This window comes from Lithobates pipiens, unplaced genomic scaffold (assembly GCF_037356315.1).
Source record: "Lithobates pipiens isolate NorthernLeopardFrog02 unplaced genomic scaffold, aLitPip1_a1.2 Scaffold_13, whole genome shotgun sequence".
Taxonomy (NCBI): Eukaryota; Metazoa; Chordata; class Amphibia; order Anura; family Ranidae; genus Lithobates; species Lithobates pipiens.
In genome coordinates this window covers 209,893,881-209,921,055 of record NW_027507718.1, presented here as the reverse complement: position 1 = coordinate 209,921,055, position 27,175 = coordinate 209,893,881, and the positions used below count along the sequence as shown (strand labels likewise).

The following is a 27,175-nucleotide window of genomic DNA, read 5'->3' as shown; positions in this document are numbered from 1 at the left end:
AAGTCAAATTTACACAATTTATTGTGTGAAGACGCTCAACTTCTTTAGTAACTCAGCCTTATCAATGATGGTTGAGGCCCAGTTGTAAATCAAATCAACAGTAAAATATTACTGTTTCTATAGGAACTAGCAGGACAAGCTAATTTTTACACAGATGAAGTAAATATAACAGAACACCCCATGAGAGGTATGAATGCATTATTATTGTCCAATCAGCAGTAACACCTGACCAACAATTCTTATGAAATTAAACAAGTCCTAGAGGTCCTATTCAACTATGAAGTTGTCATAAAAACAAAACAAATTCATCAAATTAGTATAAAATGTCATCTGGTTTCAAAGCAAATAAGCTCCCTATATTGTCTAAAATTACATATTAGATTAGTTGAATGAAAATAACTTTTTCCAGTACATAATGTAAGATTGGAGGGAAAATACATCTTGTTAGGTCACATTTACTAAAGCCATACTTGCAGTATGCAAAAAGACTAACTTAACTCCACTTGGAAATTTACAACCCATCCATTTCCTTTGTGATACTTACCGAATTAATGATCCCTCCTAAAGCTTTAAATCCACCATCAACAGCAAACACGTGTTCTTGGGAGTCAGCAATTTTTACCAGCTTGAGGAAATAAATGAAAAAAGTGTTTAGTAAGAAAATATTGTTAAAGACATTTTGACAGTTTAAAGCAATGCTCGTAGATGCACAGGTTTATGTTGCATTAATAATAAAAATAAAGTCTAAATATGGTTACAGTGTTTATATGTTAAAGTTTAGCACAGTTTTAAGTTCAGTAAATTAAAAAGTCCAAAACTATGGCCTATTGACAATGAATAAATGGATGCTTTCTTCACACTGACATATGCTTTATCATGCCATTATCCAGTCCAGCTGTGTCACATTTTGCTGCTGTTCAAAACAACGCACTACCGTTCAGCCATGATTTGCAACACGGTAGAAAGTCTATGGTGAGCAGATGCTGCTGGATTTTTTTTTTATTTGAGCTGCCCTGTGATCCTCTGTATTTGTACCAGTTGTGAAATTTAAAACGTGAATTTCAATGGTGATCATCATAGCACACAATTATAACTACCCAGTAATTATTTACAAATAGTGTGCTAATTAATTAAAGTAACCAAATATTATTGCAGTCAACTTAAAATAAAGTGAAAATTTTTTTATTTCATTCGTTTTGAATATAACATGGAAGTGGTAGAATCCTTGTCAGGTTTTTATTGCTGTTTGTGTCCTTGCAGTGGAGAATCTCCCTTATTGTTCATTCCACTGGCTATTGTCAAAGTGATCAGAAATCAAACATTTTTGAGTTGTCACAGGAACAAGAGGTGAGGAAAAATCTTCCAATGAGTAATCCTGTTTTGGTCACAACTGTCTAAGGTTGGGAGGGTATCCCCTCTGTTTGAAGAGATCTCACCAGGCCCCTTTCACACAAAGGCTCCAATCAGGTCCACCTATCAGTTTTTCAGACAGACCTGATCAGACCCTCCATTTACCTCTATGGACCTCTAATCTGATCTTTTCCTCTAAAAAAAACAAAGAAAGGGATCCATACCCATCTATCTAGGTGGATCAGATTGAAGGGAAGTTGGGTGTAAACAGAAATCAGAGTTGTCTGGTGTCTGAGCAGAATGGGCTTAGCCTGCTCAGATCAACAGGGGATCTGTGGACAGATCACCTGCTGATCAAAATGTAGTCCACCCCATGTGAAAGAGGCCTTTTACTTGTCAACGTGTTTCTGGTTACAGGAAGTAAGGGACACAGGCAGAAAAAAAAACCTGACAGAGATCTTAATCATTCCCTACTCTATCCGGAACTAGAAAATACGTTTTGTCTTTGTATACACTTTTAAATATAAGTAAACTTCAAAAGGTTACCTTGTCCCCTGTAGGCAGAGAGAAGTGGCAGCACTTCCAGCATTAAAACTCCATATTTATTGAAAAGTCATTAAAACAATGGACACAACATGTACAAACACAGCTCTAGGAGCAATATCAGATGCATTTAACACCACTGTGCTTAATCATTGCTTCATCCACCCCTTGGGGAGGTGGAGCATGAGCCTGCGTGGCAGGACTCAAAAGATGTCCCCTGTCCTCCAAGGTATTTCTCAGTACTATTGAAAAAAATATCCAGGCTCTCATTGCCTGATTTGTCTAGGAACAAAAAGTTCTTCAAAGGCCACGTCACAATCTTTTTACTAACTGTATACCAGTCCCTCTTTTACTGGCTGTTCCCCATAGCATCCATAAAGAGCAATGGTCCTATTAAAGTGGAAGTAAACGCATCGATTTAAACCGTTAAAAAAAAAAAAGGCATGCCGGGAATGCTAACTGCATATTGGCTGTGCTCTCAGCCAAACTATCAAACCATCCAATGGCTGGTGTCATAACGAATCACATGTGCAGCACCATAGCAGTTGAAGATTAAACAGAGGCAAAGATGGCAGCTTCCTTGGCTGAAAACGATAGGAGGGTTTACTTCCACTTTAAGTTTAACTATGATGAGGATGACCCGGAAAGAAGAATAGTGCAAAGGGATGGGAAGTTGGGCAAATGGACCAAGAAGAACTTGTCCATAATAGATTATTGGTTATATACGGAAGTAGTACTTGGGAGTGTGATACATTGGGAAAAACATACTGTACATGTAGAATATCTGGTCTGTTGGTTTGGAAGAAAATGTGCACACCAGGTGAAGCGCTCTCTAGGTTGATAGTTGTTTGATCTACTTTGTTTTTATCTCTACTCCAGTTCTCCTTTAATGGTACTGGAGTTACATTTGATGGTATAATACCCAGGTTTGGGGGCATGTGTTCTGTATGGTAATCTGCACTACTTCTTGTATATTCTCTACTTGAGCTGAAGGGTAACCCAAATATCCGTGTATGTTTTTTTTTTTTTCTGAGAACAATAAAACCTTTTTTTCTGATTTAAAAAAAAAAAAAAAAAAAGCATACTTAAAGTCTAACCTGAGTGATAACAATGGTTCCTTTTGGAGATACAATAGAGAAATGAGTGTATACATAAGAAAAAAAAATCAGGAAGCAAGTTATTTGTATGCTTAGCAGGAGAAAATAGAGGGAAAAAATTAGGAAAATGAATGCAGCTACCACATCTATGGAAAGCTGCAGTATTACATATTGTTTCTGGGGTTAGACACACTTTGATCCTTTAGAAAATGCTATGGGTTACTGCAGTTTGCAAGATCTCATACATTTCGGGCTGCTCGAATAAGGGTGCTTTAATTAGGTTTGAGTGAATTTAAACTAGATAGACCATAACCCTGCCCTACCCATGTGTAGCATCCCAAAGGAAGATATATGCATCAGTAATTTCTGATTATGGTTTGATTACCACTAAAAATAAGTAAGGCAGTATATAGTGTCAAGTCTGAAGTAACCATGAACAAGTCATATTCACAGATCCATCCTAAATCATTAACTTAAGCCTACACCTAATGGACTATGAAAGCTTTTTTTTATAGCATATGCAACATTTAATATATTTTATAATGTTTACCTGATCAAACTTGAAATCAAGAACCCCTACACAATAGACTCTTGATCCCATATCCCGGGCTTTGTCAGCCTGTATTAAAATACAAAAAAAATGTCAGCAAAAAAGAGTTTGAAGTAAGTATATAGGAAAACCCATAGAACAAGCTAGCACTTACCTCCTTTACAGTCAGAATAGGGATCTGGTCAGCGAGCTTACCATCTGTCAGGGCAATTATTATAGAAGCTGTACTTCTTCCTCCAGCTTCTTGAATCTGTTTATTAGCCTAAAAAATAAAGCAATGTAAATATAGTTTACATAGTTGGTAAGGTTGAATAAAGGCACCAGTTAATGCAGTTCCACCTGTGTGGGTGTGCATGTGTGTCTTATGGCTCCACCACTTCTTATTTCCCTGTATATTGTGTTTGCTAAGATGCCCTAAAAGTTGTTTTTTTTTATTAAAATGCCTGGGTTACAAACAAAAGGTTACAAAGATAGGGTCTGTAGGTTTGTTCTTAAGTTGAATCTGTTTGTAAGTCAGAACAGGTACATTTTTTCAGTGTAGCTCCAGCCAAAAATACTATTTTTATGTTTTTTTTGGATAGCATAGGGAAGGGTTAACACCCCTGTAAAATTTGTTTTGCTGTCTGTGCCCTTGTACAGAAGATTTCACCTCACTTTCTGTCCCAATGACAATTGGATTTTGAAAATTTTGGTTTGTTGTGGAAACAAACAACGGTTATAAAACACCATTTTTTTCCCATCGTAACCCTTAAAGGGGTGAATTCCCCTTCCTAGGGGTAGATTTCCTCTCACTTTCTGTTGTCTTCCTCCGTTTGTAAGTAAGAGCCGTTAGTAAGTCAGATGTTTTTAACTAGGGGACCGCCTGTACAGTGTATAATGTCTTCTAATTCTGCTAAATTTTAACTTCTTATTAAAGACCCCGACAGCATTAAAAAAAAACAAAAAAAACAAAGCTTATCGAAATATTTAATTCTTTCCATTTAACTAAAATTTATGTTATTCCTTCCTCTAGAAATTCTATTCACTGAAATCTATTCAAAGGACATATAGGAATGGATTCCTGACAAAGATGGAACCCCACTTCAGCTCTTAAAGTGATTGTAAAGTATCACATTTTAGTTTTTTTTTTAAATAACAAACATGTTATACTTACTCTGGGCAATGGTTTCGCACAGTCCCAGTCCTCATTTTCTGTGGTCCCTCACTGGTGCTAACAACCCATTCCCCCCCCCCCCACTTTCTCTAGGGGTACATGTTTGAGCTCACTACTGAGTGAGCTTGGTGTGTCCATAGACACACAGAGCACAGCTTGGCCCCACCCCCTGCTCCCTCCTCACTGGTCGTGATTGACAGCAGCAGGAGCCAATGGGAGGGAGATAGCAGAGAGAGCCTCTGCTCTTGTGCACAGCGCTGGATTGAGATGGGACTAAGGTAAGTATAAAAGGGGGGGGGCTGTGGGGGAGGGAGATGCATGCAGAAGTTTTTTTTTTTTTTAAATATATATTTATTGAGAAAAAGGTTTTTGTACAACAGACAGATTTGTACATTTCGATACAAATAATCAAAATTGACAATGTAACAGTAACAAAGAAAACCGCCACAGGCGGGGTATAAAACGTTAACAGTTTAATACAGCATGTCAAAAGGGTAAGGGGGAAAGGACACACCATGAATCTGCCAAGTAGGATATGTAAATAGACCAAAAGATGTATTGATATTTGCGGGGGGGACGTGGAGTATGAATCCCCAGTTCAAACCCGAGAAAAACATTTCCGAGAATAAAAGGCCATAAATTAAGGTGTCGTCTCAGGGTTGAACGTGGAATTGTCCCACCTGTCCCATATTTTAGAAAACTTAGGTAGAGAGTCTTGTACCAGTGCAGTCATACGTTCCATCCTGCGTATGTACGCAATGGCAGAAATTAGCTGCGGCTGAGACGGAGGGGAGGGGGACAGCCAAAGAGCCGGGATCACTCTCTTGGCAGCTAGGAGAATATAGGCTGTCAGCTTCTTGGCGGGCTTGGAGAGCTCCACGATAGGTAGGCCTAACAAATAGTGTTTAGGGTCTAACGGGATATCTACCTCTAAAACAGATTGTAGTAGAGTTTGGACCATAGACCAAAAAGGTATAATCAAAGGGCAGCTCCAAAAAATATGGTAATGGGTGCCCTCATCTCTGAGGCATCTCCAACACAGTTTAGATATGGAATGATCATATTTATGCAACATTTCAGGGGTCTTATACCAAAACATTAGTATCTTATAGGCCGTCTCTCTCTGCTCCACACATCTGGAGACTTTGGAAGTAGAAGTCCAAATGTCCTGCCATTGAGAAATGGTTAGGGGGGACGGTAAAATTGTAGCCCATCTCCTCATGTAGAGATGTGTTTCCGTGGTGGGTGAGGTTGAATTGTGGAGGATACTATATATAGAGGATATAAGTCCTTTCTGGCAAGGACCTTGGGAGCACAAAGTTTCAAAGGTGTTAGGATTAGCCAAAGTCAGGGCAGGAGATCTGGAGTGAAAATAATGTTTAAATTGAATGTATGAAAAAAAGAGTCGCTCTGGAATGTCATATTTATCCTGAAGCTCAGGGAAGGATAGGAGTTTATGAGATACCGGATGTACCAGGTGGCGAAGTTGGAAAACGCCAGACCTATACCAAGGAAACATATTCTTCACCGAGAGGCTGTCAGGCATATCTGGATTAAAAATGACATTCAGCAGGGGTGAGCATGGAGAAGAGAGAGAGAACCGCTTGTGACATTGTTTCCATATGGAGAGAGTAAAAAGCATCGGTCCAAGGCATATGCGCCTAATCTGAGCCATAGAGGAGGTCAGATCAGACCACAGCATGGAGCAGGGATGGACAGGAGTGACCACATCCATTTCTATCTCTGACCATCTACTGGTAGCAAAATACGATGACCAGGAGACAGCCGCCTGAAGGTGTGCTGCATAGTAGTACTTCACTATATCGGGGGCTCCCAGTCCTCCATGGGACCGTGGGGCAAAAACCACTGTTTGGGCTATCCTATGCAATTTGTTCCCCCATATAAATTTAGCAAAGGCTCTCTGAATATTCCTAAGCTGAGGCATAGAGATAGCAACTGGTAATGTTTCAAAAAGATATAAAAACTTAGGGAGTATGGCCATTTTCAATACGTTAATCCTGCCCAGAAGAGATAGGGGACACGACGACCAACTTCTGAGCAGTCCGTGCGTTTCCGCTATTAAAGATATATAGTTAGCTTCATAAAGGGAGCTGTACTTGGCGGTCAGGTTAATGCCGAGGTATTTGAGGGAAATGGGGCACCAACGATAGGGGTATGTGGATTCCAAGGAAGCTTGAAGTGTGGGGGGGATATGAATAGGGAGCGCTTCGGTTTTAGTCGTATTAACCCTATAACCCGAGAGTCTACCAAATGAATCTAAAAGAGCGTGAAGTTTGGGAAGAGAGGTTAGAGGCTTCGTCAGGGTGAGGAGTATGTCGTCTGCAAAAAGAGACAGCTTGTATTCTTTCAGTCTGAGGGAAATTCCACTTATGTCTGAATCCTCCCGTATAGCTGCAGCCAAGGGTTCTAGACATAGTATAAGCAACAAGGGGGATAGGGGGCATCCCTGTCTGGTACCATTACTATGTGTGAAGAGCGGGGATCTGTAAGATGCCAATTGGACTTGGGATGTAGGGAATGAGTATAAGGCTTGCAGGGCTGACAGGAAAGAACCAGAAAGGCCAAAACGCTGTAGTGTAGCAAACATGTATGGCCATCCCAGCCTGTCAAAGGCTTTTTGTGCGTCTAAACTCAAAACGATAGCTGGGCGAGTCGTTTTATCGAGTAAATCTATGAGGTCGATGGTACGCCTGGTGTTATCCCCAGCCCGTCTGCCCAGTACAAATCCCACCTGGTCGTTGTGAACCAGAGCAGGGATCAATAGGGAAAGCCTATTGGCCAAGATTTTGGTGAAAATTTTATAGTCGGAGTTAAGTAAGGCTATGGGTCTGTAATTATCTGGTAGGGTAGGGGATTTACCCGGTTTCGGGATAACTGTGATGTGTGCATGTAGAAACTGAGAATGCGGTATAATGCCCTTCTGTAGGGAGGTAAAGAGATTAAGCAGGTGAGGGCTCAGCGTCGGGAGAAAAGTCTTATAATAAACATAAGGAAGCCCGTCGGGGCCCGGGGACTTATGGGACGGGAGGTCTTTTACAACCGCAGCCAATTCCTCTGGCGTAACAGGGGTATTCAGGGTATCTACTTGTGGGGAAGACAGCACTGGTAATTTCAAGGAAGCGCAGAAATCATCAAAGCTATCTTGGGAAAACACATGGTTAGGGTCTGAAGCTAGGCAGTTATATAATTTTTTGTAAAAGGCACCAAATACTTTAGACATCGTCAAGGGGCAGTAAGTCGGAGTGCCGTCCGACTGTAGCAGGAGATCAGGATAGGAGTGAAATGGACGGGGCTTTAGCTTGTTCACCAACATCCTATGAGGCTTGTTGGCAAATTCATAGAACCTCTGTTTAGCCCAAAGCAGAGCTTTAGAGCACTTGTGCATATCTAAGGATTTTAACCGTTCGCGGATAGAGGTCACTGTGCGAAGACGTGGCACCGATGGGGAGGACAAAAGCAGAGCTTCAGCTTTTTGGAGTTGCGAAAGGAGATCTAGTCTCTGCGCAGCCGAGTCTCGCTTGAGGCGGGAGCCAGCCGAGATACACAATCCTCTAAAAACGGCCTTGTGGGCCTCCCAAAGGGTGGACACGTCCCGCACCGACCCCTCGTTAAGTTGAAAAAATTCGGCTAGACCGTAGGATAAATGGGCTTCTGTAGCTGGATCACGGAGGAGAAACTCGTTGAATCTCCAGTGGCAGGTCTTAGGTGTAGAGAGGGTGAGGGCGAGGTCAAGCTGGACCGATGCATGATCAGACCACGTTATGGGATTCAACTCCGAGGCCACTGCCGACGTTAGAAGAGGCGCCGTAACAAAGATGTAGTCCAATCTGGAGTACATCCTGTGTGGGGGAGAGTAGAAGGAAAATTGCCGATGCGTAGGGTGTTTAATCCTCCAGATGTCTAAAAAGTTATGGGATCTAATGAGCTTGCGAAACGCAGTAGATTGACGTTCCGTTTTTAAGGAGGGATTGTCTGAAAACAGGGTCTGCCTATCCTTCCTAGCAGACATGGCCATATTGAAGTCCCCGCCAAGGATCATGAATGGCTGAGCATAGGTGCCCAGTTTGTCCAAGACCTCAGTAAGGAAGTGAATCTGGCCCGAGTTGGGAACATATACATTAATAACAGTAAGAGAGCGAGAGAGGTAGTCACAGTCCAGGAGGATGTATCTGCCCTGTGGATCAATAAATGAGGACTTAACCCGTAGCGGGCATGTCTTTTTAATCAGTACTGCCACCCCTGCTTTACCAGAGGGGTCAGAGGCCATAAAAGAGACCGGAAAATGTTTGGCCGCAAATTTAAGAGATCCCCCTGGGCGAAAGTGGGTCTCCTGGACTAGGACCACATCTGCGTTTGAGGACTTGAACTCCTTCAAAGCCAACCAGCGCTTATGGATTGAGTTCAGGCCCTTAACATTATAAGTCAGTACCCTCAAAGCCATCGTGTAGAAAACAGTGAAAGCTTAAGATACCCATAATATACATACAAAAAACGGATATAACCATACCAACCAGGAAGATACTGGGACCCGTGGTGTGTCCTAGAAGTAAAAGGCAGGTGAAGGCATAAAATAACAACAATGTGATTATAAAGCGTAGAAAAGTGTGTCCAAATTGAACGAAAAATGAAAAAAAGGCCGAAAAATAGGCCTAAAAAATAGAAAAAAAAAACATTACAATTAGAAAAAAGGCCTGGGGGGTAAAAACCACCCAGGAGTCCACAGCCGTAACCGTGGAACAAAAGGAGGCACATCAGGGGTTCCAGCTCATCTGGAGAGACCCCGCCACCTTCCAGCAATAGTTACAGGGAATAAGAGCAGAACATTGTAGTCCCAACAACCAGAAAACAACAGGGGCAGTAAAAATTATAACTTGTAACTAAAGTTGCAAACACCCCCTGTTAAAGAGGAAACATGGTGAGACAGGGGCCGAGGCCTAGGCCAGCCAAACACTACACAAGGAAGCTTCCATCAGGGAGGGAGTCTAGGATGCAGGTTACGTTGAGGGGTAGAAAAGGATTTCTGTGACTTCTGGCGTGTAGGGGTCCAAATCCGAGCAGGAATGGAGGAGGGTCTGGGCGTCGTCGGGAGCGGCGTGGGATCCTCATCTGGCAGCGGTGGTAGGCCCAGGTTACGTATGAAAGCTTCACTCTCCTGAAGATCTCTCATAGAGTATTGAATCCCATCTTTAGTAGCAGAGAGGCGGAAGGGGAACCCCCAACGATACGGGAACTGATGATTTTGCAGATGGGCAGTCACAGGGCGGAAGCTACGACGTTTGGCAAGAGTGATAGGGGATAAGTCACTAAAAATTTGTATCTTGGCCCCTTTAAATTCCAAACGGGATTTGTTCCGGGTGGCCATGGTCAAAGCTTCCTTGCTATCGTAGTAGTGAAAGCGTACGATAATGTCTCTAGGGTTGGCTCCGGCAGGAGGCTTTGGGGCCAGGGATCTGTGGGCCCTATCCATTCTCCAGTCTATGTCCGGGACTTTAGGGGCAACAACATTAAAGAGGCTAAGTAGGTATGGTTTGATCTCCCCCTCACTAACGGCCTCAGGTACGCCTCTAATCCGAAGGTTTTGGCGACGTTCCCTATTCTCCAGGTCTTCCTGTTGGGATTGGAGCTGAGAGACAGATTGTTTCAGACCGGCGTTGTCTTCTTCCAAAACGTGGACATACTGTAGCAGGTCATCAAATTTGGTTTCCAGGATATCAGTCCGTTCTCCAATCTGGGCAAGCTCCCCCCGCAATTCATGGGCCAGTTTACCCATTTCCTTAGAAACATTACTCGTCAAGTCTTGTAGGAGAGCTCGCAGTTTATCATCAAGTACATCGACTGTGACCGGGGCGGACATCACGTCTGAGTGGCTATGTGACAAGGAATGTGGACTGTCTTGTGCCGGTACTTGGGAGGCCGCTTGTGCGTACGTGAAAGAACCTGGAGAAGGAGCTGGAGAGGCCGGTCTGCTTAAAAATCGATCCAGAGTCTGTGAGGGCCGCAAATCCGGGGACAAAGACTGAGGAAGGTGTTTCGGCCCGTATTTCACCATGAGGCGTTGGGACTAGGCGTTTATTTAGTTACATGTGGTGTTTCCCATAGATGTGTAGCGACTGTGAGCAGCACGGGAGCATTGGAAGGCGGCTAAGGCCTATATAGGATGATCACATGTTTGTCAAACAGGGAGGGACCCAAGATGAGACCCCAAGAAAGTTCGCTGTCGGTTAGAGAACACAAACCAGAAGAGCAGGCCGCAGCAGTCCCAAACAGCCAGGGGGGGGAGATCCAGACACCACTGCCCCTCTGGGTTGTATAAGGGGAGAGGGCACTAGCTAGGGCAGAAACCAGGGCAGATAGCAGCAGTTGCAGGCCACAGGCAGTAGGAGAAGGAGACGGGTGTACCAAGATGGCCGCTGAGCAGGCCGAGGGTAGAAGCTGGGCAGGAGGGTGGGACTGATGAATGCTGGCAGTCACTCAGGGGGGCTAATATGCTGAGCTGGGGCAGGGATTAACACCTGCGCTGGATGGGGTAGCAATCTGGCCACAGAGGGGGGAGCGCTATTAAGCTGTGAGAGGCCTCGGGTGGAGCAAGATGGCCGCCGGAGCTCACCTTGCCTGCTGGAGCCTGGGCATCCTCACATGTATCCGTGCGGCGACCAGCGGGGGTCCGGTGTAGGAGAGGCCGTCCGGAGGGGTCCACGCCAGATGTATGCCACCGTCCCGGCCAGGATGGGGCCTGGGATGCACCGTCCGGAGGCTCCGAGACGCAGTGTAGGCCGCAAGATGGCGGCGTCCGGCCTGTCTCACCACCCGCCGCCGCGGAGTAAAAACGGCGGCGGATCCGGCCGAAATATCAGCTCCGTCCGGAGCTCCAATGGCCCACCGGCTAGATGAAGAGACCGGCGGGCAGAGAAAAGTTGCGGTGGCCGAGGATGGGGATCGATGGTGCTAGGCCTCGGCGGAGCTCTCCCCAAACACGTCCGTCGTCCTCGGCTTCCAGAAGTTTTTTTTTTTACCTTAATGCATTAAGGTAAAAAAAATCTTTAACTCTTAAAACCATTTTAAGAGGCACACTAGTGTCATGGGGTCAAGGTGGAAACACAGAGGGCAGTATGGAGATACAGGCATTTGATACACCCAAAAGTGTTGGATGCTGATCATTCTAGTGGTGCTTGTAACTCTGTAGCAAAAATGATGACAGTGTAAAGAAAATAGTTTTAGAAGCTGACAGTATTGTCTAAAAAGATTTCTTTTGAGTCACATGTGAATATTTGTCTAGCTTTTTTTTAGCATTTACAGTAATTCTTTCCTCCAGTATCAGAAATAAATGAGGAAATTATATTCTTTTTTCAGATAGTTGAGGCCCTCACTGCTCCAAGGATACAAATTTTCATAACTCCATATATATTTGTCACAGACAGTCCGCTACATAGTATTACAGACCCACTTTATCTGCCATCATCTGGCTATAAAACATCAGACCCTTCTTTAATCTATGATTATCCAACTACTTTTAAGTGCTGCTGTCCTCCATTTTGTATTTCCAAAACAATGCCAAGCCACCTTCTATATAGTCACTCAGTGTGGGGCAAAAGGGGCAGAAGCAGGCACTGAAATGCCTTTTTTGTCCCACACTAAGGCGTGGGGGCATCGGCGGTAAAGTGCCACTAAAACGAGTTTTAGCGGTGCTTTACCATCGGTTTAGAGGCTCTTTTCAGCCATTAGTGGGGCGCTTCAATGGGCAGGGGCACTTTAGGAGCAGTGTATATACTGCTCCTAAAGCACTGTAAAGATGCTGCTTGCAGAACTTTTTTTTAATGTCCCGCAAGTGCACCACTCCAGTGTGAAAGAACTCGGGCTTTCACACTGGAGAGAGAGGAGAGGCGATTTACAGGCGCTTAGCAGGCTCTATTTTTAGTGCTATAGTGCTATAGTGCCTCAATGTGAAAGTAGCCTTAGTGCTTTTGCGTCCCAAATGCATGCACTCACCAGACAGTATTCCCACAATGGCCAAGAACAATCACCAGCTGGGTGCTGGAATTGTTGCATAACAGCTGGCTGTAGACTGCCTTTGCTGCTCTATACCTTATTATTAATGGTTTGTGGCCACATTTACGTATGAAAAGTTGCAATGTCTTGAATTTTTGCCTTGGAAAGCTCCAATCTATTGGGTCTACAGAAATTGGCCCGGTCTGGACTGCAAAAAGCATATGGCAAATTTTATCGTGTCTTCATTTTACAAAAGAAGAAAAAACAAGTCCTAATTAATAACAGGCTGTCATTCAATGCAGAAATATAGTCTGTGATCTGCTCTGTATTAATAAGGTATGACGCAGCCACCAGATGCTGTGCATCTATATTTAGAACCCCACATAAGGAATGAAAGCCATATGTATCACTAGTACATTTGCTGATTCACAGATCATTCTGCACTGATTTGTACTGATCATTCACAAAATGGACAGAATATGGAGCTTTTTGACATACTACACAGTGCATGACAAACGTTTTGTGAGACTTTTCATGACTACATTTTGCAATGCACATGTTTAAACATCTTGATGGCATATCCATACAAGGAATATTTTTTTTCTGAGTGTGACATTGCTGACTTGGCTCAAATGGACTTATTTTATACTGATATGAATATGATATCAACAGAGTGCTGCACCATGTCAGCTACTGATAAAAGCATACATTAAGGAGTTTATATAATACCATTTGTTGGCATTGGCATGAAAACATCTACTAACATTCTCCTATAAAGCTTACAGTCTTGCCCTGTTATTTGTGCATAATAATTGTGCAGTGTATCAAAATAGAAAGTTTAGAGTTAAGTAATAGCCTTTATTAGCTAACTCAAAATGTACATGTTATTTTTCAACCCACGTCAAGGATCTTCATCAAGCATTTTGCAAAGAAGCGATAAATCACATATTTGTGCAAATAACGACAAGGAATACAGTCAAGTACGAGTGTTCTCTTTGTTTTTTTTTTAAATACCGTTTGTCATTGTGAAACTTAAGCCTCGTAAACACGATCGATCGGATTTTCCGCATACAAAACCTCTTTGTCCGAAGGCCTGTGCCTGGATTTTGCCTTGCATACAAATACCAAGGAATTGTCAGCCAACAAACAGGAACATAGTGACCTACTACACGTTTTTTCAGCTCTTTAGCACCACCCTTTGGGCTCCTTCTTCCAATTTCGTGTTAGTAGAAGTTTGGTGAGTGTTGATTCGCATTTTTCATTTTGCGCTTTTCATATAGCGCTTTTCAGGTCGTTTCGTCAACCACACATGTTGCAGAATCGGAGGAGATAACGTGTTATTTATTATTGGCCTTTGATTTATTGTTTTGACCCAATTCCAGTCCAGGAAAAGGGGGAGGAGGGTTTCTTGGACCAAAAATTGGTTGCTTTATTAATCATAACCAATTATGTCATATGTCTTTGCTGCGGGAGCTCCAGGAGAATAATCCAGATCATTTTTAGATTTATCTCCGGATGACGGACCCCTGCTTTCACCAACTCTTGGCATTATTGACCCCCTATATTAGGAAGCAGGACACATGCATGAGGCTTTTATTTTATTTTTTGGTTGAATACTGATTTGATTTGTTATATTTTCTATATTTTTGGATGCATAGAATGCACTTTTTGGTTAAGCTCTATTGGCAGATAGCATGTTTAATTTTATTTGTTTTTTTAATTTGTATTTTTTAATGCACAATAAAAAAAAAAGAGTGGAGAATAATACTTGGCTATGTGTTTTACTTCTAATGACTTTTGACTATGTGTTTTACTTCTAATGACAGTTTGGGAGTAGGTAAAAGGAGAAAAAACGCCTTCGAAAATTCGTTTGCAATAACTCCATCAGTATTACCTCAAACCTCTTGTTATCCCATTAAAGAAGAAGAGAATATGCGCTGCACTTCGAGATTTCATAATTTGCCACGTCAGGAATGTTCATTCTCCATTACGAACGCTAGTTTACAAGACCTACTGCTTCTGGCTCATCCTTGCTGTCATCACACAATTCCCATCAGAAAATCCGATCGTGTGTACGAGGCTTTACAAACAATGATCAGAGCTTAAGCTGGCCATACATCAGTAGAATTTAAATCAAAATTGTTTGTTTTAAGAACATTTGTTTTATTTTCTAATCATTAGTGGGGTCAAATCGTGATATGATGATAGTGAAAGTATGTTGTTTGGAATGTTATATTAAGTTATATTAAATTATATTAATCACTTCCTGCCCGCCCAATGTCATATGACGTAGCAGATTTTGAGTGGTGATATCTGAATGATGCCTGTATTTACAGACATCATTCAGATATCTTCTTTTACAGCTGGCGATTCCCTTCATCGTAAGAACAATCATAGTGGCTGTTCAGCCGTTTGATCATTCTTACAGGTGACGGGACATTCCCCCCTCCCACCACCCTCCGATGCTTTTACTGGCTCGCCCGTGCGATCGGCGAGCCAGAGAAGGTATCGAGTGGTACAAGATGTTGACCATAGAGATTTTCGATGGGCCAGATGGTCCCTAAAGTCTCTATGATCGTTTGGAGGGCAGGCGTGATGTTATGACATCATGCCCAGCCTCTACTGGGAATCCGAGATCATTCTTTTTTTTTTTTATTTCAGGCTTCCTAGCCTAGAGGCAAGACATGGGGACTTATAGACCTCAGATCTCACTGTAAAAAGGGCCTGTCATGCCCTATTCCTATTACATGATTACATTCCTTGTTATAGGAATAAAAGTGATAAAAAAAAATGTAAAAATAAGCATCAGAATATAAAAATAAAATAAAAATAAAAAATTTAATTAAATTAAAGCTTCCTCGTTCCTGCATGCTCGCTCACATATGTAGGTCACTCCTACATATGTAAACAACGTTAACACCAAACGTGTGAGGTATCGTCACGAATATTAGAGTGAGAGCAATAATTCTAGTGTCAGACCTCCTCTGTAACTCTAAAGAGGTAACCTGTAAAAAGCGTCACCTATGTGACTTAAAACGTGGCATGTTAGGTATTTATTTACTCAGCATAACATCATATTTCCCAAAAAAATGGGCTAACTTTTTTTTTTTTTAAAGAAATGTTATTGCATTTTTATAACATAACATACAGACAGTATTACAGACTGTAATTGCGGCAATAAAGCAAAACAGAGATCTCAAATAAGAGCAGAGATGTGAAGCATTGTGTAGAATATTTTTGACCACAGTAAAACAGGCTAATACACCAATATCGGAGCTGTTAAGAGAAATGGCATAGGTTTTAGCAGTCTAGGGAAGGAGTCTTGGGGGTATCAGCATTCTCCAAAATGTTCAAAATGGTGTTAAAAACAGGGGGAAGACTTTCATCTTGTAGCTGGTGGCATAACACCGAGCTACCTATGGAACTGCAGGGGTCCACTATGTGGTATCCGCTAACAAGTTGTTGCCTAATCATAGCAGATTAAAGTATAACAGGTCAAGGTGTGAATATATGGTGTAAAGAAATGGTGGGAAGGTGAAAAGAAAGGTAGGGTTCCTATGTCAGCTCCGTCCTCCGGACACGTCTGGGTGAATGATATTTCTATAATCAGGAATGGTTATGAAATGAGACCAACATGCCCAGGTGGTAACAAATTTGTTAGGTCTATCATGCGCCTGATGAATTAGATCTTCCATTTCTGCTGTTTTCTTGATTCTCCCTAGCCACTCAACAATAGAAGGTGGTTCTGTAGAACGCCATCTGGCCGGGATACAGAGTTTTGCGGCGTTAACCATATGCATAGCTAGTGAGCGATAATAAGCCTTGGTCTGGATAGATGGTAAGTTTAGGAGAAATTGCTTCGGTGTAAAGGCAAGGTCATAAGTAGTTATCTGTTGTATCAAACGATGGACTTCCAACCACTTTCAACAACGGTTGAAGTTTGGGGCACGTCCACCAAATGTGCAGATAGGATCCTATCCCATCAGAACATCTCCAGCAAAGCGGAGAGAGGTTAGGAAATAATCTCTGTAGTTTGAGAGGGGTTCTGTACCATCGTGTCAGTATTTTATACGCGTTTTCCTGGGTATGCGTGTTAAGGGAGCCTTTATGTGTGAAATTATATATGGTATCCCGCTGTCTGAGAGACAGGGTTTGGTGGAGGTCTTGATCCCATTTTTGTTTAAACCAGTCCTGCGTGGAGGGTAGATTTTTAAAAAGGAGCGTGTAAGTAGTCGAGATGAGATGTCGTTGCGGTTCGGTCAGTGAGCAGAGTTCTTCAAAAGGGGTAAGGCTTCTCGTCCAATGCGTTTGTGTCTGGGGTGAGTGGAGGAAATGTCTTATTTGTACATACGTCCAAAAGGGGAATGAGTTCGTCTGGGACATAGCTGCAACTGATTCGTAGGAGAATAAACGGTTTCCGTCATAAAATTGCCTAGCCTGAACAGTATTGTGAGGCCAAAGGGTGGTCAAGAAGTCTCTCCTCATGCCCGGTGTAAAGTCCAGATTCAGTCTCAGGGGAGTTAGGGGGCTGAGTTTTGAGGAAAGCTCATGTTTAGTGCAGCATTCTTGAAATGCACCCAAGGACGGGTGAATAAAGGGGTGGTCTTTCATAATGGGCGGAATGTGAGTCCGGTTTATCCAAGGGGTTTGAGAAATAGGAAAGGGAGACACCGAATTTTCCATCTGTACCCAATCTTTCGTTTGGGCGTGTAAATTCCAATCAAGAATTCTAGTTAAATGGCATGCCAAATAGTATTTGTGAATATCTGGTAACCCCAGGCCCCCTAGGTTTTTAGGCCTAGTAAGCGTGTCGTAGCTTAACCTAGGTGTGGATTTCCCCCATATGAAAGTGGCGCAAATTCTGCGAATAGAGGTAAAGAATGCTTTAGGGAGAGCTATGGGGATCGTCTGAAGTAGGATATTCATCTTTAGTATTGCTACTTTTCCGAACCAAGAATGTAATCCCCCTGACCATTTATTAAGATCCTTGGTGATGGATTGTAGGAGCGGTAAATAGTTAATTGAATACCAGTCAAGAGCGTTTGTGGAGATTTGTATACCCAAGTAGGTAAGTTGGTGATCATTCCAAATAAAGGGGAAGTTGTTCTTGCATTGGGCACATATAGCTTTTGCAAGAGTAATATTGAGGGCAGTAGACTTTGAAAAGTTTATTTGAAGATTGGAGAGCAATTTAAAGTGTGTCAGAGTCTTAAGGAGGGAGGGGATAGTCATCAGAGGGTCTGTAAGAAATAGAAGAATGTCGTCTGTGAATGCTGCTATTTTGTATTGTTTTTGGTGGATTGTTATTCCCTTTATGTCTGGGTGGGTTCTGATACAGTTGAGGAGAGGTTCCAGGGTTAATATGAATATAATCGGGGAAAGAGGACAGCCTTGACGGGTCCCGTTGGTGATAGAGAAGGCGTCTGATAGGTGGCCATTCACACGTACCCTTGCAGTAGGGTTTGAGTATAGCGTGTTAATGAAGTTAATCATTTGAGGTGGGAGGCCTAAGACCTATAGCGTTTCGGTCATGTAATCCCAGGCCACTCTATCAAACGCCTTCTCAGCGTCAAGGGATAGGAAGAAGCCAGGTTTGTTTTGTGATTGTAACCAATGATGGACGTTCAGGGCTTTAAGGGTGTTATCCCTTGCTTCCCTACCTGGGATAAATCCTACCTGATCTAAATTAATAGCTTGTGGAAGTAGAGGGAGGAGTCTATTGGCCAATATTTTTGCAAACCATTTTAAATCTACATTGAGTAGAGATATCGGTCGATACTTATAAACTCGTGACGCATCTTTACCAGGTTTAGGGATTACGGAAATATGAGCAGTCAGCAAATCTCTAGGCCCTTGTACACACGGTCGGAGAATCTGTCGGAATGAGTCTTATCGGACCGCGTCATCAGATAATCCGACTGTGTGTGCTATGCATCGGACTGATTCCGTCCGAATCTCCGTCCGATCCAAATTTCCAACATGTTGGAAAGATTTCCCGACCAACTGGGCCGGACGGACCTAATCCGATCATGTGTAGAGCATTTTCATCGGACCAAGTGCCACGCATGCTCAGATCAAATTCCTACATCAAAGCTATTGGCTACTAGCCTGAATGTAGTCCCATCGTAACGAAATTATGTCATCACGTTCTGAAAGATCGGATTTTTCGCCAACTTGGCCCAACCGTGTGTATGCAACAGTTTCGGACACAATCCGTCGGACTAAATCCGACGGGCAAAATACGACAGATTTGGTTGGCAAAATCTCTGACCGTGTGTACGTGGACTAAGAGGTGTTTGGGAAACAGAACATGTGTTAAATGCAGCCAAGAAGTGGTCAGTCAATAAGTCACTAAAATGCCTGGTTTCATTTGGGATAAGGCTTTTTTTGCTTCATCTGTCGACAAGGGTTTTTGTAGTATGTGGTAGTCTTCAGCGGATATTTGTGTGGTTATATGTTGTTTCAGAAAATTGGATACCAAGTCATGCCTGTCTGGGAGAGTCAACGGGTTGGCAGTCGGAATCGTGTTATATAATTTGTGGTAAAAGGAAACAAATTGGGCAGCTATATCAGGGGTAGAAGTCATTTTACGTCCCGAAGCATCTGTTATGGAATGGACCCTGCTTATTTTTCCTGCAATGCTCTAGCCAACCCCCTCCCGGCTTTATTGCCATATTCGTAAAAGTATTTTTGCGATAGAGTATATTTTTGTCTTATTTGTTTACCTAATAAATCTAGCATTTCATTTCTGGCCTGAGTGAGCGCCGTCAGGGATTGGAGAGCTTGAGATTGTTTATGTGCCTTTTCAAGCAATGCGATTTTGTTAGTCAAGTCTTGGAATATTTTGTGTCGTTCTTTCTTCCGTTGAGCCATCGCTGCTATAAAGGTGCCTCGTATGACGCACTTGTGGGCTTCCCAGTTGTTTAAAGGAGACGTATCGGAAGACTTATTATCCCTGAAGTACTGTTGAATATGAATCTTGATCTATTATAGTATCATTGGGTCTGTAAGCAAAGATGGATCTAAACGCCATAATGGGGGGCGATTGGGTACATCTGGAAGGGAGATGGACAGTGAAATAGGATGATGATCTGACAGGATATTGGGGTCAATAGAGGTGTGGTGAATTAGATGGAGATCTTTTTGGGAGATGAAAAAATAATCTAGGCGTGAGTATTTGTTGTGCGGGACAGAGAAGAACGTGAAGTCTTTAACTAAAGGATGGAGGGTACGCCAGGTGTCGTGGAGAAGAAGGGTGTGTAATTGGGTCTTGATAGAGTGGAGGGCCGCATAAGGCAGGGAAGATTTCCCATTGGATGTGTCTAGAAGTGGGTTCAGGGGTTACCTGTTGGGTGTTTGGTGCATATATATTGGCTAGGGTAAAGAGTTTCCCCTTCAAGGTACCTTTGAGGCAGAGAAATCTGCCCTTGGGGTCCTCCAGTTTATCAAGTATTTGGAACTCACAATGTTTGGCGAACAACGTCGAAACACCCTTTGATTTAGCTTCTTTATTCATTGCATGGTATGCTACGTTAAAATAATGTGAATATACTTTTGGAATAGCATCAGTTCGGAAGTGTGTTTCCTGAATAAACAGGATGTCTGTTTTGGCTTTCTGCATTTGTAATAGAAGTTGACTCCTTTTCTCAGGTGTGTTTAACCCTTTCACATTGAGGGAAGAGAAGGTAAGCCTAGCCCCGTCGGTACCCCTTCTCATGGTTGCAATCGGGTTTGGTTATGCTGGGTTCGGAGTAGCCAAATAGTATAGACAGGTCTGGGTTTCGGAGCTGAAGAAGGTAGGAACAGGGATACCCCAAAGGATTTGGAGAAACAGAGTCAAGAAAATATAGCGGGACGGGAAGATAGAAAGTGGAAGGGTAGTTAGATACCGACTATAGGTAACCTTTTCCTATATTACAGAACGTCAGTATAGGTCGATGGATCTGTATATAATATGCTAGTAAAAATTATTCTTATCTGGAAAAAAAGAAAAAATCAGTCCACCGTATGGGCGGTGGCAATGTCGCGAGGAAAAAATATAATGAACAGGCCGTCAGACTTTCGGCCTCCTAGAGATATCGAGGTGTTATGAACCTTTACTGGGAAACCTCTTAAGGGGCAGTGGGAGAATAGGTTATGAGTTGGCTCATTTGCAAACCTTGTGAACAGCAAGTGAGATTTACATGTTGGCAGAAATAGTGATGTGTGTGTGTGTGTGTGTGTAGAAGTAGGTGGGTTCAGAGCTGCACTAGTAATGTAGGACCAAACTAAATGTGAAGTGGGTTTATTTGGGTATAGGCAAGATATGAATGGCAACAACAGGATCCAAAAAACAAGTTTAACAAGGAGCATATTTGCTGTATTGTGTGCGAACTTGCACCTCCTTATAACCAAACCTAAAATAAGATTAACTGAACACAGACAAAAAGAGGCAATACAACAACCGGGTGATAAATGAGTGACAATGATTTTGCCTATGATTGATTGCAGGAGTAGCCCTTGGATGGTGCATCACCATAACATCACTGGAGGCTAGTCATAGCTTTTTATCTCTCTGGGTATATCCGAGTATGCATCAGGATATGTGTGAGGAACTGCATGGCGTCCTTAACTATCTTCAGATAGAATTATCTGTTGTCACTTTATATAGCCATTCGTAACCCACCCCAGAGTACATAGATCTGCATCACCATTAGACATTTGCACGTTAATTTGAGGGGATGGGGTCATCTGAGAGGGGGGATGCAAGCTCCAGTTAACAACCTAGGACAGATTATAACATTAGGTTGGTATTACCCTCTCAATTCCTTAAGTGAGCGAGCATAGTGTATGGGTAGATTGTTAGTTGGAGAGTGCGTCCTGCAGTGGGAGTTTTCTAGCGTAACCTGTTTAATGGTATCCAGGTTGGGTTATGGCTCCTGTCTACGCTGGGCATCATTAAATAAACATGAGCTCTAAAGTGGGTGTCCTTTATCTTGTGGTTACGGATAATAGGGGATTCGTGAACCTTAGGCCATATGTGAACAAATGCAGTAAGTTATGTCTTCCACAAGTAAGTGCCGAAGCAGGTATCGCAATCTAGCTGAGTACATGCCCTACCTATATATAATACTCAATCAGGGATCTGAGTTCATGTGTGGTGAGGGTGACGGACTGAAGCTGCACTAGTAGGTGTTGGACATTCCGGCAATGCGTATCTTGTGGGGAGCGGGACTAAATTGCTAATTCTATGGAAGTCTACACAGCTCCAAAACGAGGTAATGGGTAGAAATTCATGTGAGTGTAACCTCAGAGAGGTAATCCTAAGAGCGGGATCTCCGTCTCGGTAGGGTATTATATAAGACACGAGTGTCAGTCTCTTAGGGTAGTACAGGAGCAGGTGTATGTAATATCGTCTACCAAACAGAGCAATAATGTAAATAAAGGGGCATATTAATAAGGGGGGTGCAATAGTAAAACAAAATGGTATAACATGTTATTCCTAAAAGTCCGATGATGGTGACTATCAGGGAGTCCCATATACTCACAGACTCCCGTCGTGTTGCGGGTTTGCTGGAATGCAACCAATCTGGATTTCTTTGAGTTTGTGATCGCCGGAGCTGTTATCCCGGCCCATGTGCAGGGAGATTGCGAGACAGAGCACGGACCATACTGTCCTCTGCATTCCCAGGTATGGGAGAGGTGTCACTGAATCATGTATAGTGTCTTCGATTGTCTTTTAACATCCACGGGGTCCTGAGGCAGAAGCGGATTGGCAGTCAATTCAATATAGATAGATCAACATCTTGTCCTTGTCACTCGAAACTTAGTTCCAGCTGTGATCATATCAGTGGCAGAATGGAAGAGCATTCCCCCGCCCCCAAAAAAGGGAGGGGCGAGGGGGGTTTACTGTTAGGACATACTAAGGGCAATCTAAGAGCGATGTCATGCTGGGTTATAAACTATGTAATCTGATATAGCTGTTGCAGCACTATAAGTATTCAAACACCGTAATGGCAACCATCAGGCCCCTGAGCAAACATAAAACAAAAACTTAGTAGAATGAATTTTAGCAGAACGAGTTGCAACTGATATGTGGGGAGATGCAAAATGTCCTGAAACTAGGAACGATTCAGTCATGTAGCCATAATATGGGCAGAATACTTAGCGATCCCTGCGGGCTCTTCTAGGGAGAGGGCCATTCGCTGATCCCCGCTGTTGTCTGTTTGGAGTAGGACCTTAGTAGCGGTTTGGGGGGGATGGGGAGCGGCGGCATCTGAGTGATGCTGCAGATATCTCCATCGCTTCTTCTTGTTCCCTACGGGAGAAGGGCCGCTGCCGAGTGAAATCCACATACCAGTTGGGTAGATCTACATACGGAATGTCCAGTGTTTGGCAGAAGTTGTCCAGATCCTCCGGTATCCGTAGCAAGGCAGTGCGGGAATTGCGTGATGCCTGCAAGCCGAACGGGAATTTCCAGCAGTATGGTATGCCATTTGTACGGAGGACCTCTAAAAGCGGGCAGAGATCCCTGCGGTTCTTCAATGTGATGGCCAACAGATCCTGATAAATGTGGATTGCTTGGCTGTCATGCATCATGTCACTGTTCAGTCGAGCACTGTAAAGGATTTCTTCTTTTAAAGAATAGTCCACAATACAGCAAATAACATCACGTGGTGGGTCAGTCTCCTTGCCTTTGGGCCTAAGGGCTCTGTGGATACGATCCATCGCAATGGGATTCTAGGTAGGCCTATCCAGAAGGCAGTTGAAAATGGAGTACACAGCGGAGGATAGATGGTCGTTATCTACATTCTCGGGTAATCCTCTCACCCTCAAATTGTGCCTGCGTCCTCGGTTATCGAGGTCTTCAACGTGTCTTTGAAAGTCTCTCAGAAACAGAGTATGTGTATCCGTCGTTCTTCCCAAGTTAGTCAGCTCGGTCTTATGGCGGTTAGTTGCGTTTTCTACAACCTGCACTCTGCCTGCAATCACCTCAATTTCATGGCGGAGGTCCGCAATGGCTGCTGACAGGGTATCTTTGATATCCGTTGCTACAGTGCGTAGATCGGAGAGAGTCAGCTGTGGATTTGAGTGTGGGTTCGGGGTAACCGACGGCTGAGTAGAGGTCGGAGCCGTGAGGGAGAATATAATGTCCGCAGAGTGTGAGGCGGTATCCACCATATTGTTCCTTTGAGCTTGGAACATCTCAGGGATTTGGCGGTTATTCCTGTTTTCGGTTTCCCTCGGGGAATGGGAGCGGGAACCCGAAGTATCCTGGGATGAGGTTCCTATTATAGCGAATGGTGAATTCACCTCGATAGCTTAAAAAGTTGGAAACGGAGGCCTCAGTCTGACGGAGCTAAAGCTTCAAGCAGCCATCTTCCTCAGCAGAAAAACCACGCCCCATGGGCTAACTTTTTAATGCATGAAAATGTTTTTTTTTTCCCAAAAAGGCGCGCTTGAAAAATTGCTGCAAATGCGTAAATACCAGGCAAGACAACCATATTATTCCCTAGGGTCTCTCCTAAAAAGAACACATATAATGTTTGGGGGTGTTTGGGGGTTCTGAGAAATTTTCTAGCAAAAAAAATTATGACTTTTACATGTAGGAGAGAAGTGTCAGAATTGGCCTGGTATGCAAATAGTTAAACAGTTCATTGGAGTGGCAGAAACATTAAAAGGTCCAGCAAGAAAGGTGAGAATCATTCTACTGGGGTGTTTTTTAGCAGCTTATGAGTGTAAATTGGATTGGATCACCATTTTTTATATTTTTGTGAAGATATATTTAGGACTTTCCAGCACTGACTACCATCTGCCATTTTAGCACTTAATTTTTTTCGATTATAAAAAGGCTTGTATGGGACTTTTCAGAACTAGTTATTATTTCATATAGCACTTTTCATACCGCGACATCATGTGTTCATTAACTGGGACATTTTGGAATTTGTGGAACTGGAGTTGTGATTTCAATTTCCCCACATTTTATAACAATTTTTTAAGAATTGGATTGTTGGATTGATGTATCACATGATTCTTATTGTCTTATCCATATGCAATTTAACCACTTCACTACAAGGCATTTTCACCCCCTTCCTGCCCAGGCCAATTTTCAGCTTTCAGCGTTGTCACAATTTGACGTTGTACCCAAATAAAATTTTGATATTTTATTCCCTACAAATAGAGCTTTCTTTTGGTGGTAATTGATCACCTCTGCGTATTTTTATTTTTGGCGCTATGAACAAAAAAATTGCGACAATTTTGAAAAAACACAATATTTATTACTTTTTGCTATAATAAATATCCCATTTAAAAAAAAAAAAAATCCCAATAATAATATTGATTGGTTTTCACAAAAGTTATAGTGCCTACAAAATAGAGGATAGATTTGTAATTTTTATTATTTTTTTATTTTTTTTAAAACTAATGGCAGCGATCTGTGATTTTTATCATGCCTGTGACATTGTGGTGGACAGATCGTACACTTTCGACACTATTTTGGGATTCACATTTATAAAGCAGTCGGTGCTATAAAAAAAATGCACTGATTACTGTATAAATGTGACTGGCAGGGAAGGAAAGGGGTTAACACTAGGGGGCGCTGAAGGGGTTAAATATGTGTCCTAGGGAGTGATTCTAACTGTGGGGGGAGGGGACTGATGAGGGGAGGAGACCAATCGGTGTTCCTCTGTACAAGGAAAATACGATCAGTTCTCCTCTCCCCTGACAGGATGTGGATCTGTGTGTTTACACACACAGATCCACGTCCCGGCTCTGCTACTGGGCAATCATGGGTGCCCGGCAGACATTGCGGCCGCCGGGCACATGCATCGGGTCCCCAGTGATGAGGCGAGCACTTTTCACAATGCCAGGGAAGCAGAGGACATCATATGACGCCCACCCAGAGGGAGGAACGGTTCCTGCCGCCGTCATTTTACAATACGGCGGTAGGGAACTGGTTAAATAGACAAGTAGAGTTTTAATGCATGCAGGCCATACATGGGTCGAATTCCAAACAAATTTTCTTTTGAAAATCTGAAATTGTGTGAGTTTTGTGATCCGATGGTGTCACAATTGATTTCGTAATTCAACCAACCAAGCCTTCAATTTCACCTCATTTTGCTACATAAAAGAATTTTCGAGGCTAAGAATCTTCTTTTCTTTCTGGGAATTTTATTTTCTCACACTCACGCAGCAGTGCAGGTGTGAATCACATGAGATGTCTGTGTTCGCTACAGTGTGAACTTGGGCTAAATATGGATAAGTCAGTGGTCATTATCACAATTCAGAATTGTAAAAGCCTTCTTAAATACTTACTAGCATAAAGCCTTCATGCATGTATGTTTCACCTGTTGGCATTACTTTACTCAAATCCTCAAGTCCCTTTGTGATTTTGGCCCTGCAAAAAAGTTAGAAAAGTATAATTGACATTGGAAAAGTTATAGGTTTAATGTAGCGATTATTTGCTAAATCTTTTTGAAATAATGTCCTAAACCTGCTACATACAGCACTTTTGGAAGTTGATCACTAGTAACCAGCTGAATAATTGCAAAGTGAGTTTGCAGCAAATTAAGTGAATTTACCATGTGGACTGCCTACACGAAAAAAAAAAAAAAAAAAGCTAGCATTGTGATAAATGGCTTAGTTGATACATTACCGTTACTTTCTGTTTTTTAGACCGAACAGGAACTGGGAGAATATCTCAAAGTGAGGGAAATTCTCTCACCAGAAAGAGTGCCTGTGTTGCAAGATTTACCCTCCATACATCTCCAAAATAAATAAAGATGGTGAAGCTATCCAGCAGAGAGAACAGGATTTTGTGTTTAGACACAATTTAATGAATCTTTGAAAGAAAATTTGCAAGGTAAATATTTTTGGCGAAACAGTTAAAAAAAAAAGAAATATTCATGTTTTTAGCTTGCCTGATAGGTGTTTATCTCTAATTTGACATCATATTGGACATTACTGGTATGCAGTATTGTGACTGATCTCTCTTACTTTGTACAGTTGCCCCAGATACTTTGCGCACCAGTTTTAATAAATCTCCCCTTGTGAGCCAAGCTGAGAGTGGGATTCTTAGCTGACAGCTGAAAGTAAAAAAAAAAAACTATTACTGACAATTCAAAAATAGGGAAAAAAAACTGTGTGGGGTCCCCCCTTTGGGTCTGGTATGGATTTTGAAGGGAACACCCATGACATTTATTTATTTTTTTAAATGGCGTGGGCACCCCAAAATTCATAAGAGACCCTTATTTGAGCATGCAGCCTGGCATGTCAGGAAGAGGAGGTGACAATCAAGCGCCCTCCCCTCCTGAACCATACCAGGCTATGTGCCCTCAACATGGAGGGGTGCTTTGGGGCAGAGGGGGCCCCAAAAGCACCTTGTCCCCATGTTGATTGGGAAAAGAGCCTCTACCCCATAACCCTGGCCAGTGGTTATCGGGAAAAGGTGTTTGGGGTTCCAGCATTTCCCTGCTTTATAAAAAGTAGTTTTTATCG

General features: G+C 42.7%; 1 protein-coding gene across 2 annotated transcripts in view; it reads right to left on the bottom strand.

Annotated features, from left to right (window-relative positions):
• ANTXR2 (ANTXR cell adhesion molecule 2) overlaps positions 1-27,175 on the bottom strand; it is a 301,029-nt gene that overhangs the window by 183,131 nt on the left and 90,723 nt on the right. For both annotated transcript variants that reach the window (XM_077476177.1, XM_077476176.1), the window contains exons 5-8: positions 25,994-26,075; positions 3,695-3,802; positions 3,541-3,609; positions 545-625 (exon numbers count right to left, since the gene is read on the bottom strand). In XM_077476177.1, coding sequence (XP_077332303.1) covers positions 545-625; positions 3,541-3,609; positions 3,695-3,802; positions 25,994-26,075 — 340 coding nt within the window. The remainder of the gene's footprint in view (positions 1-544; positions 626-3,540; positions 3,610-3,694; positions 3,803-25,993; positions 26,076-27,175) is intronic.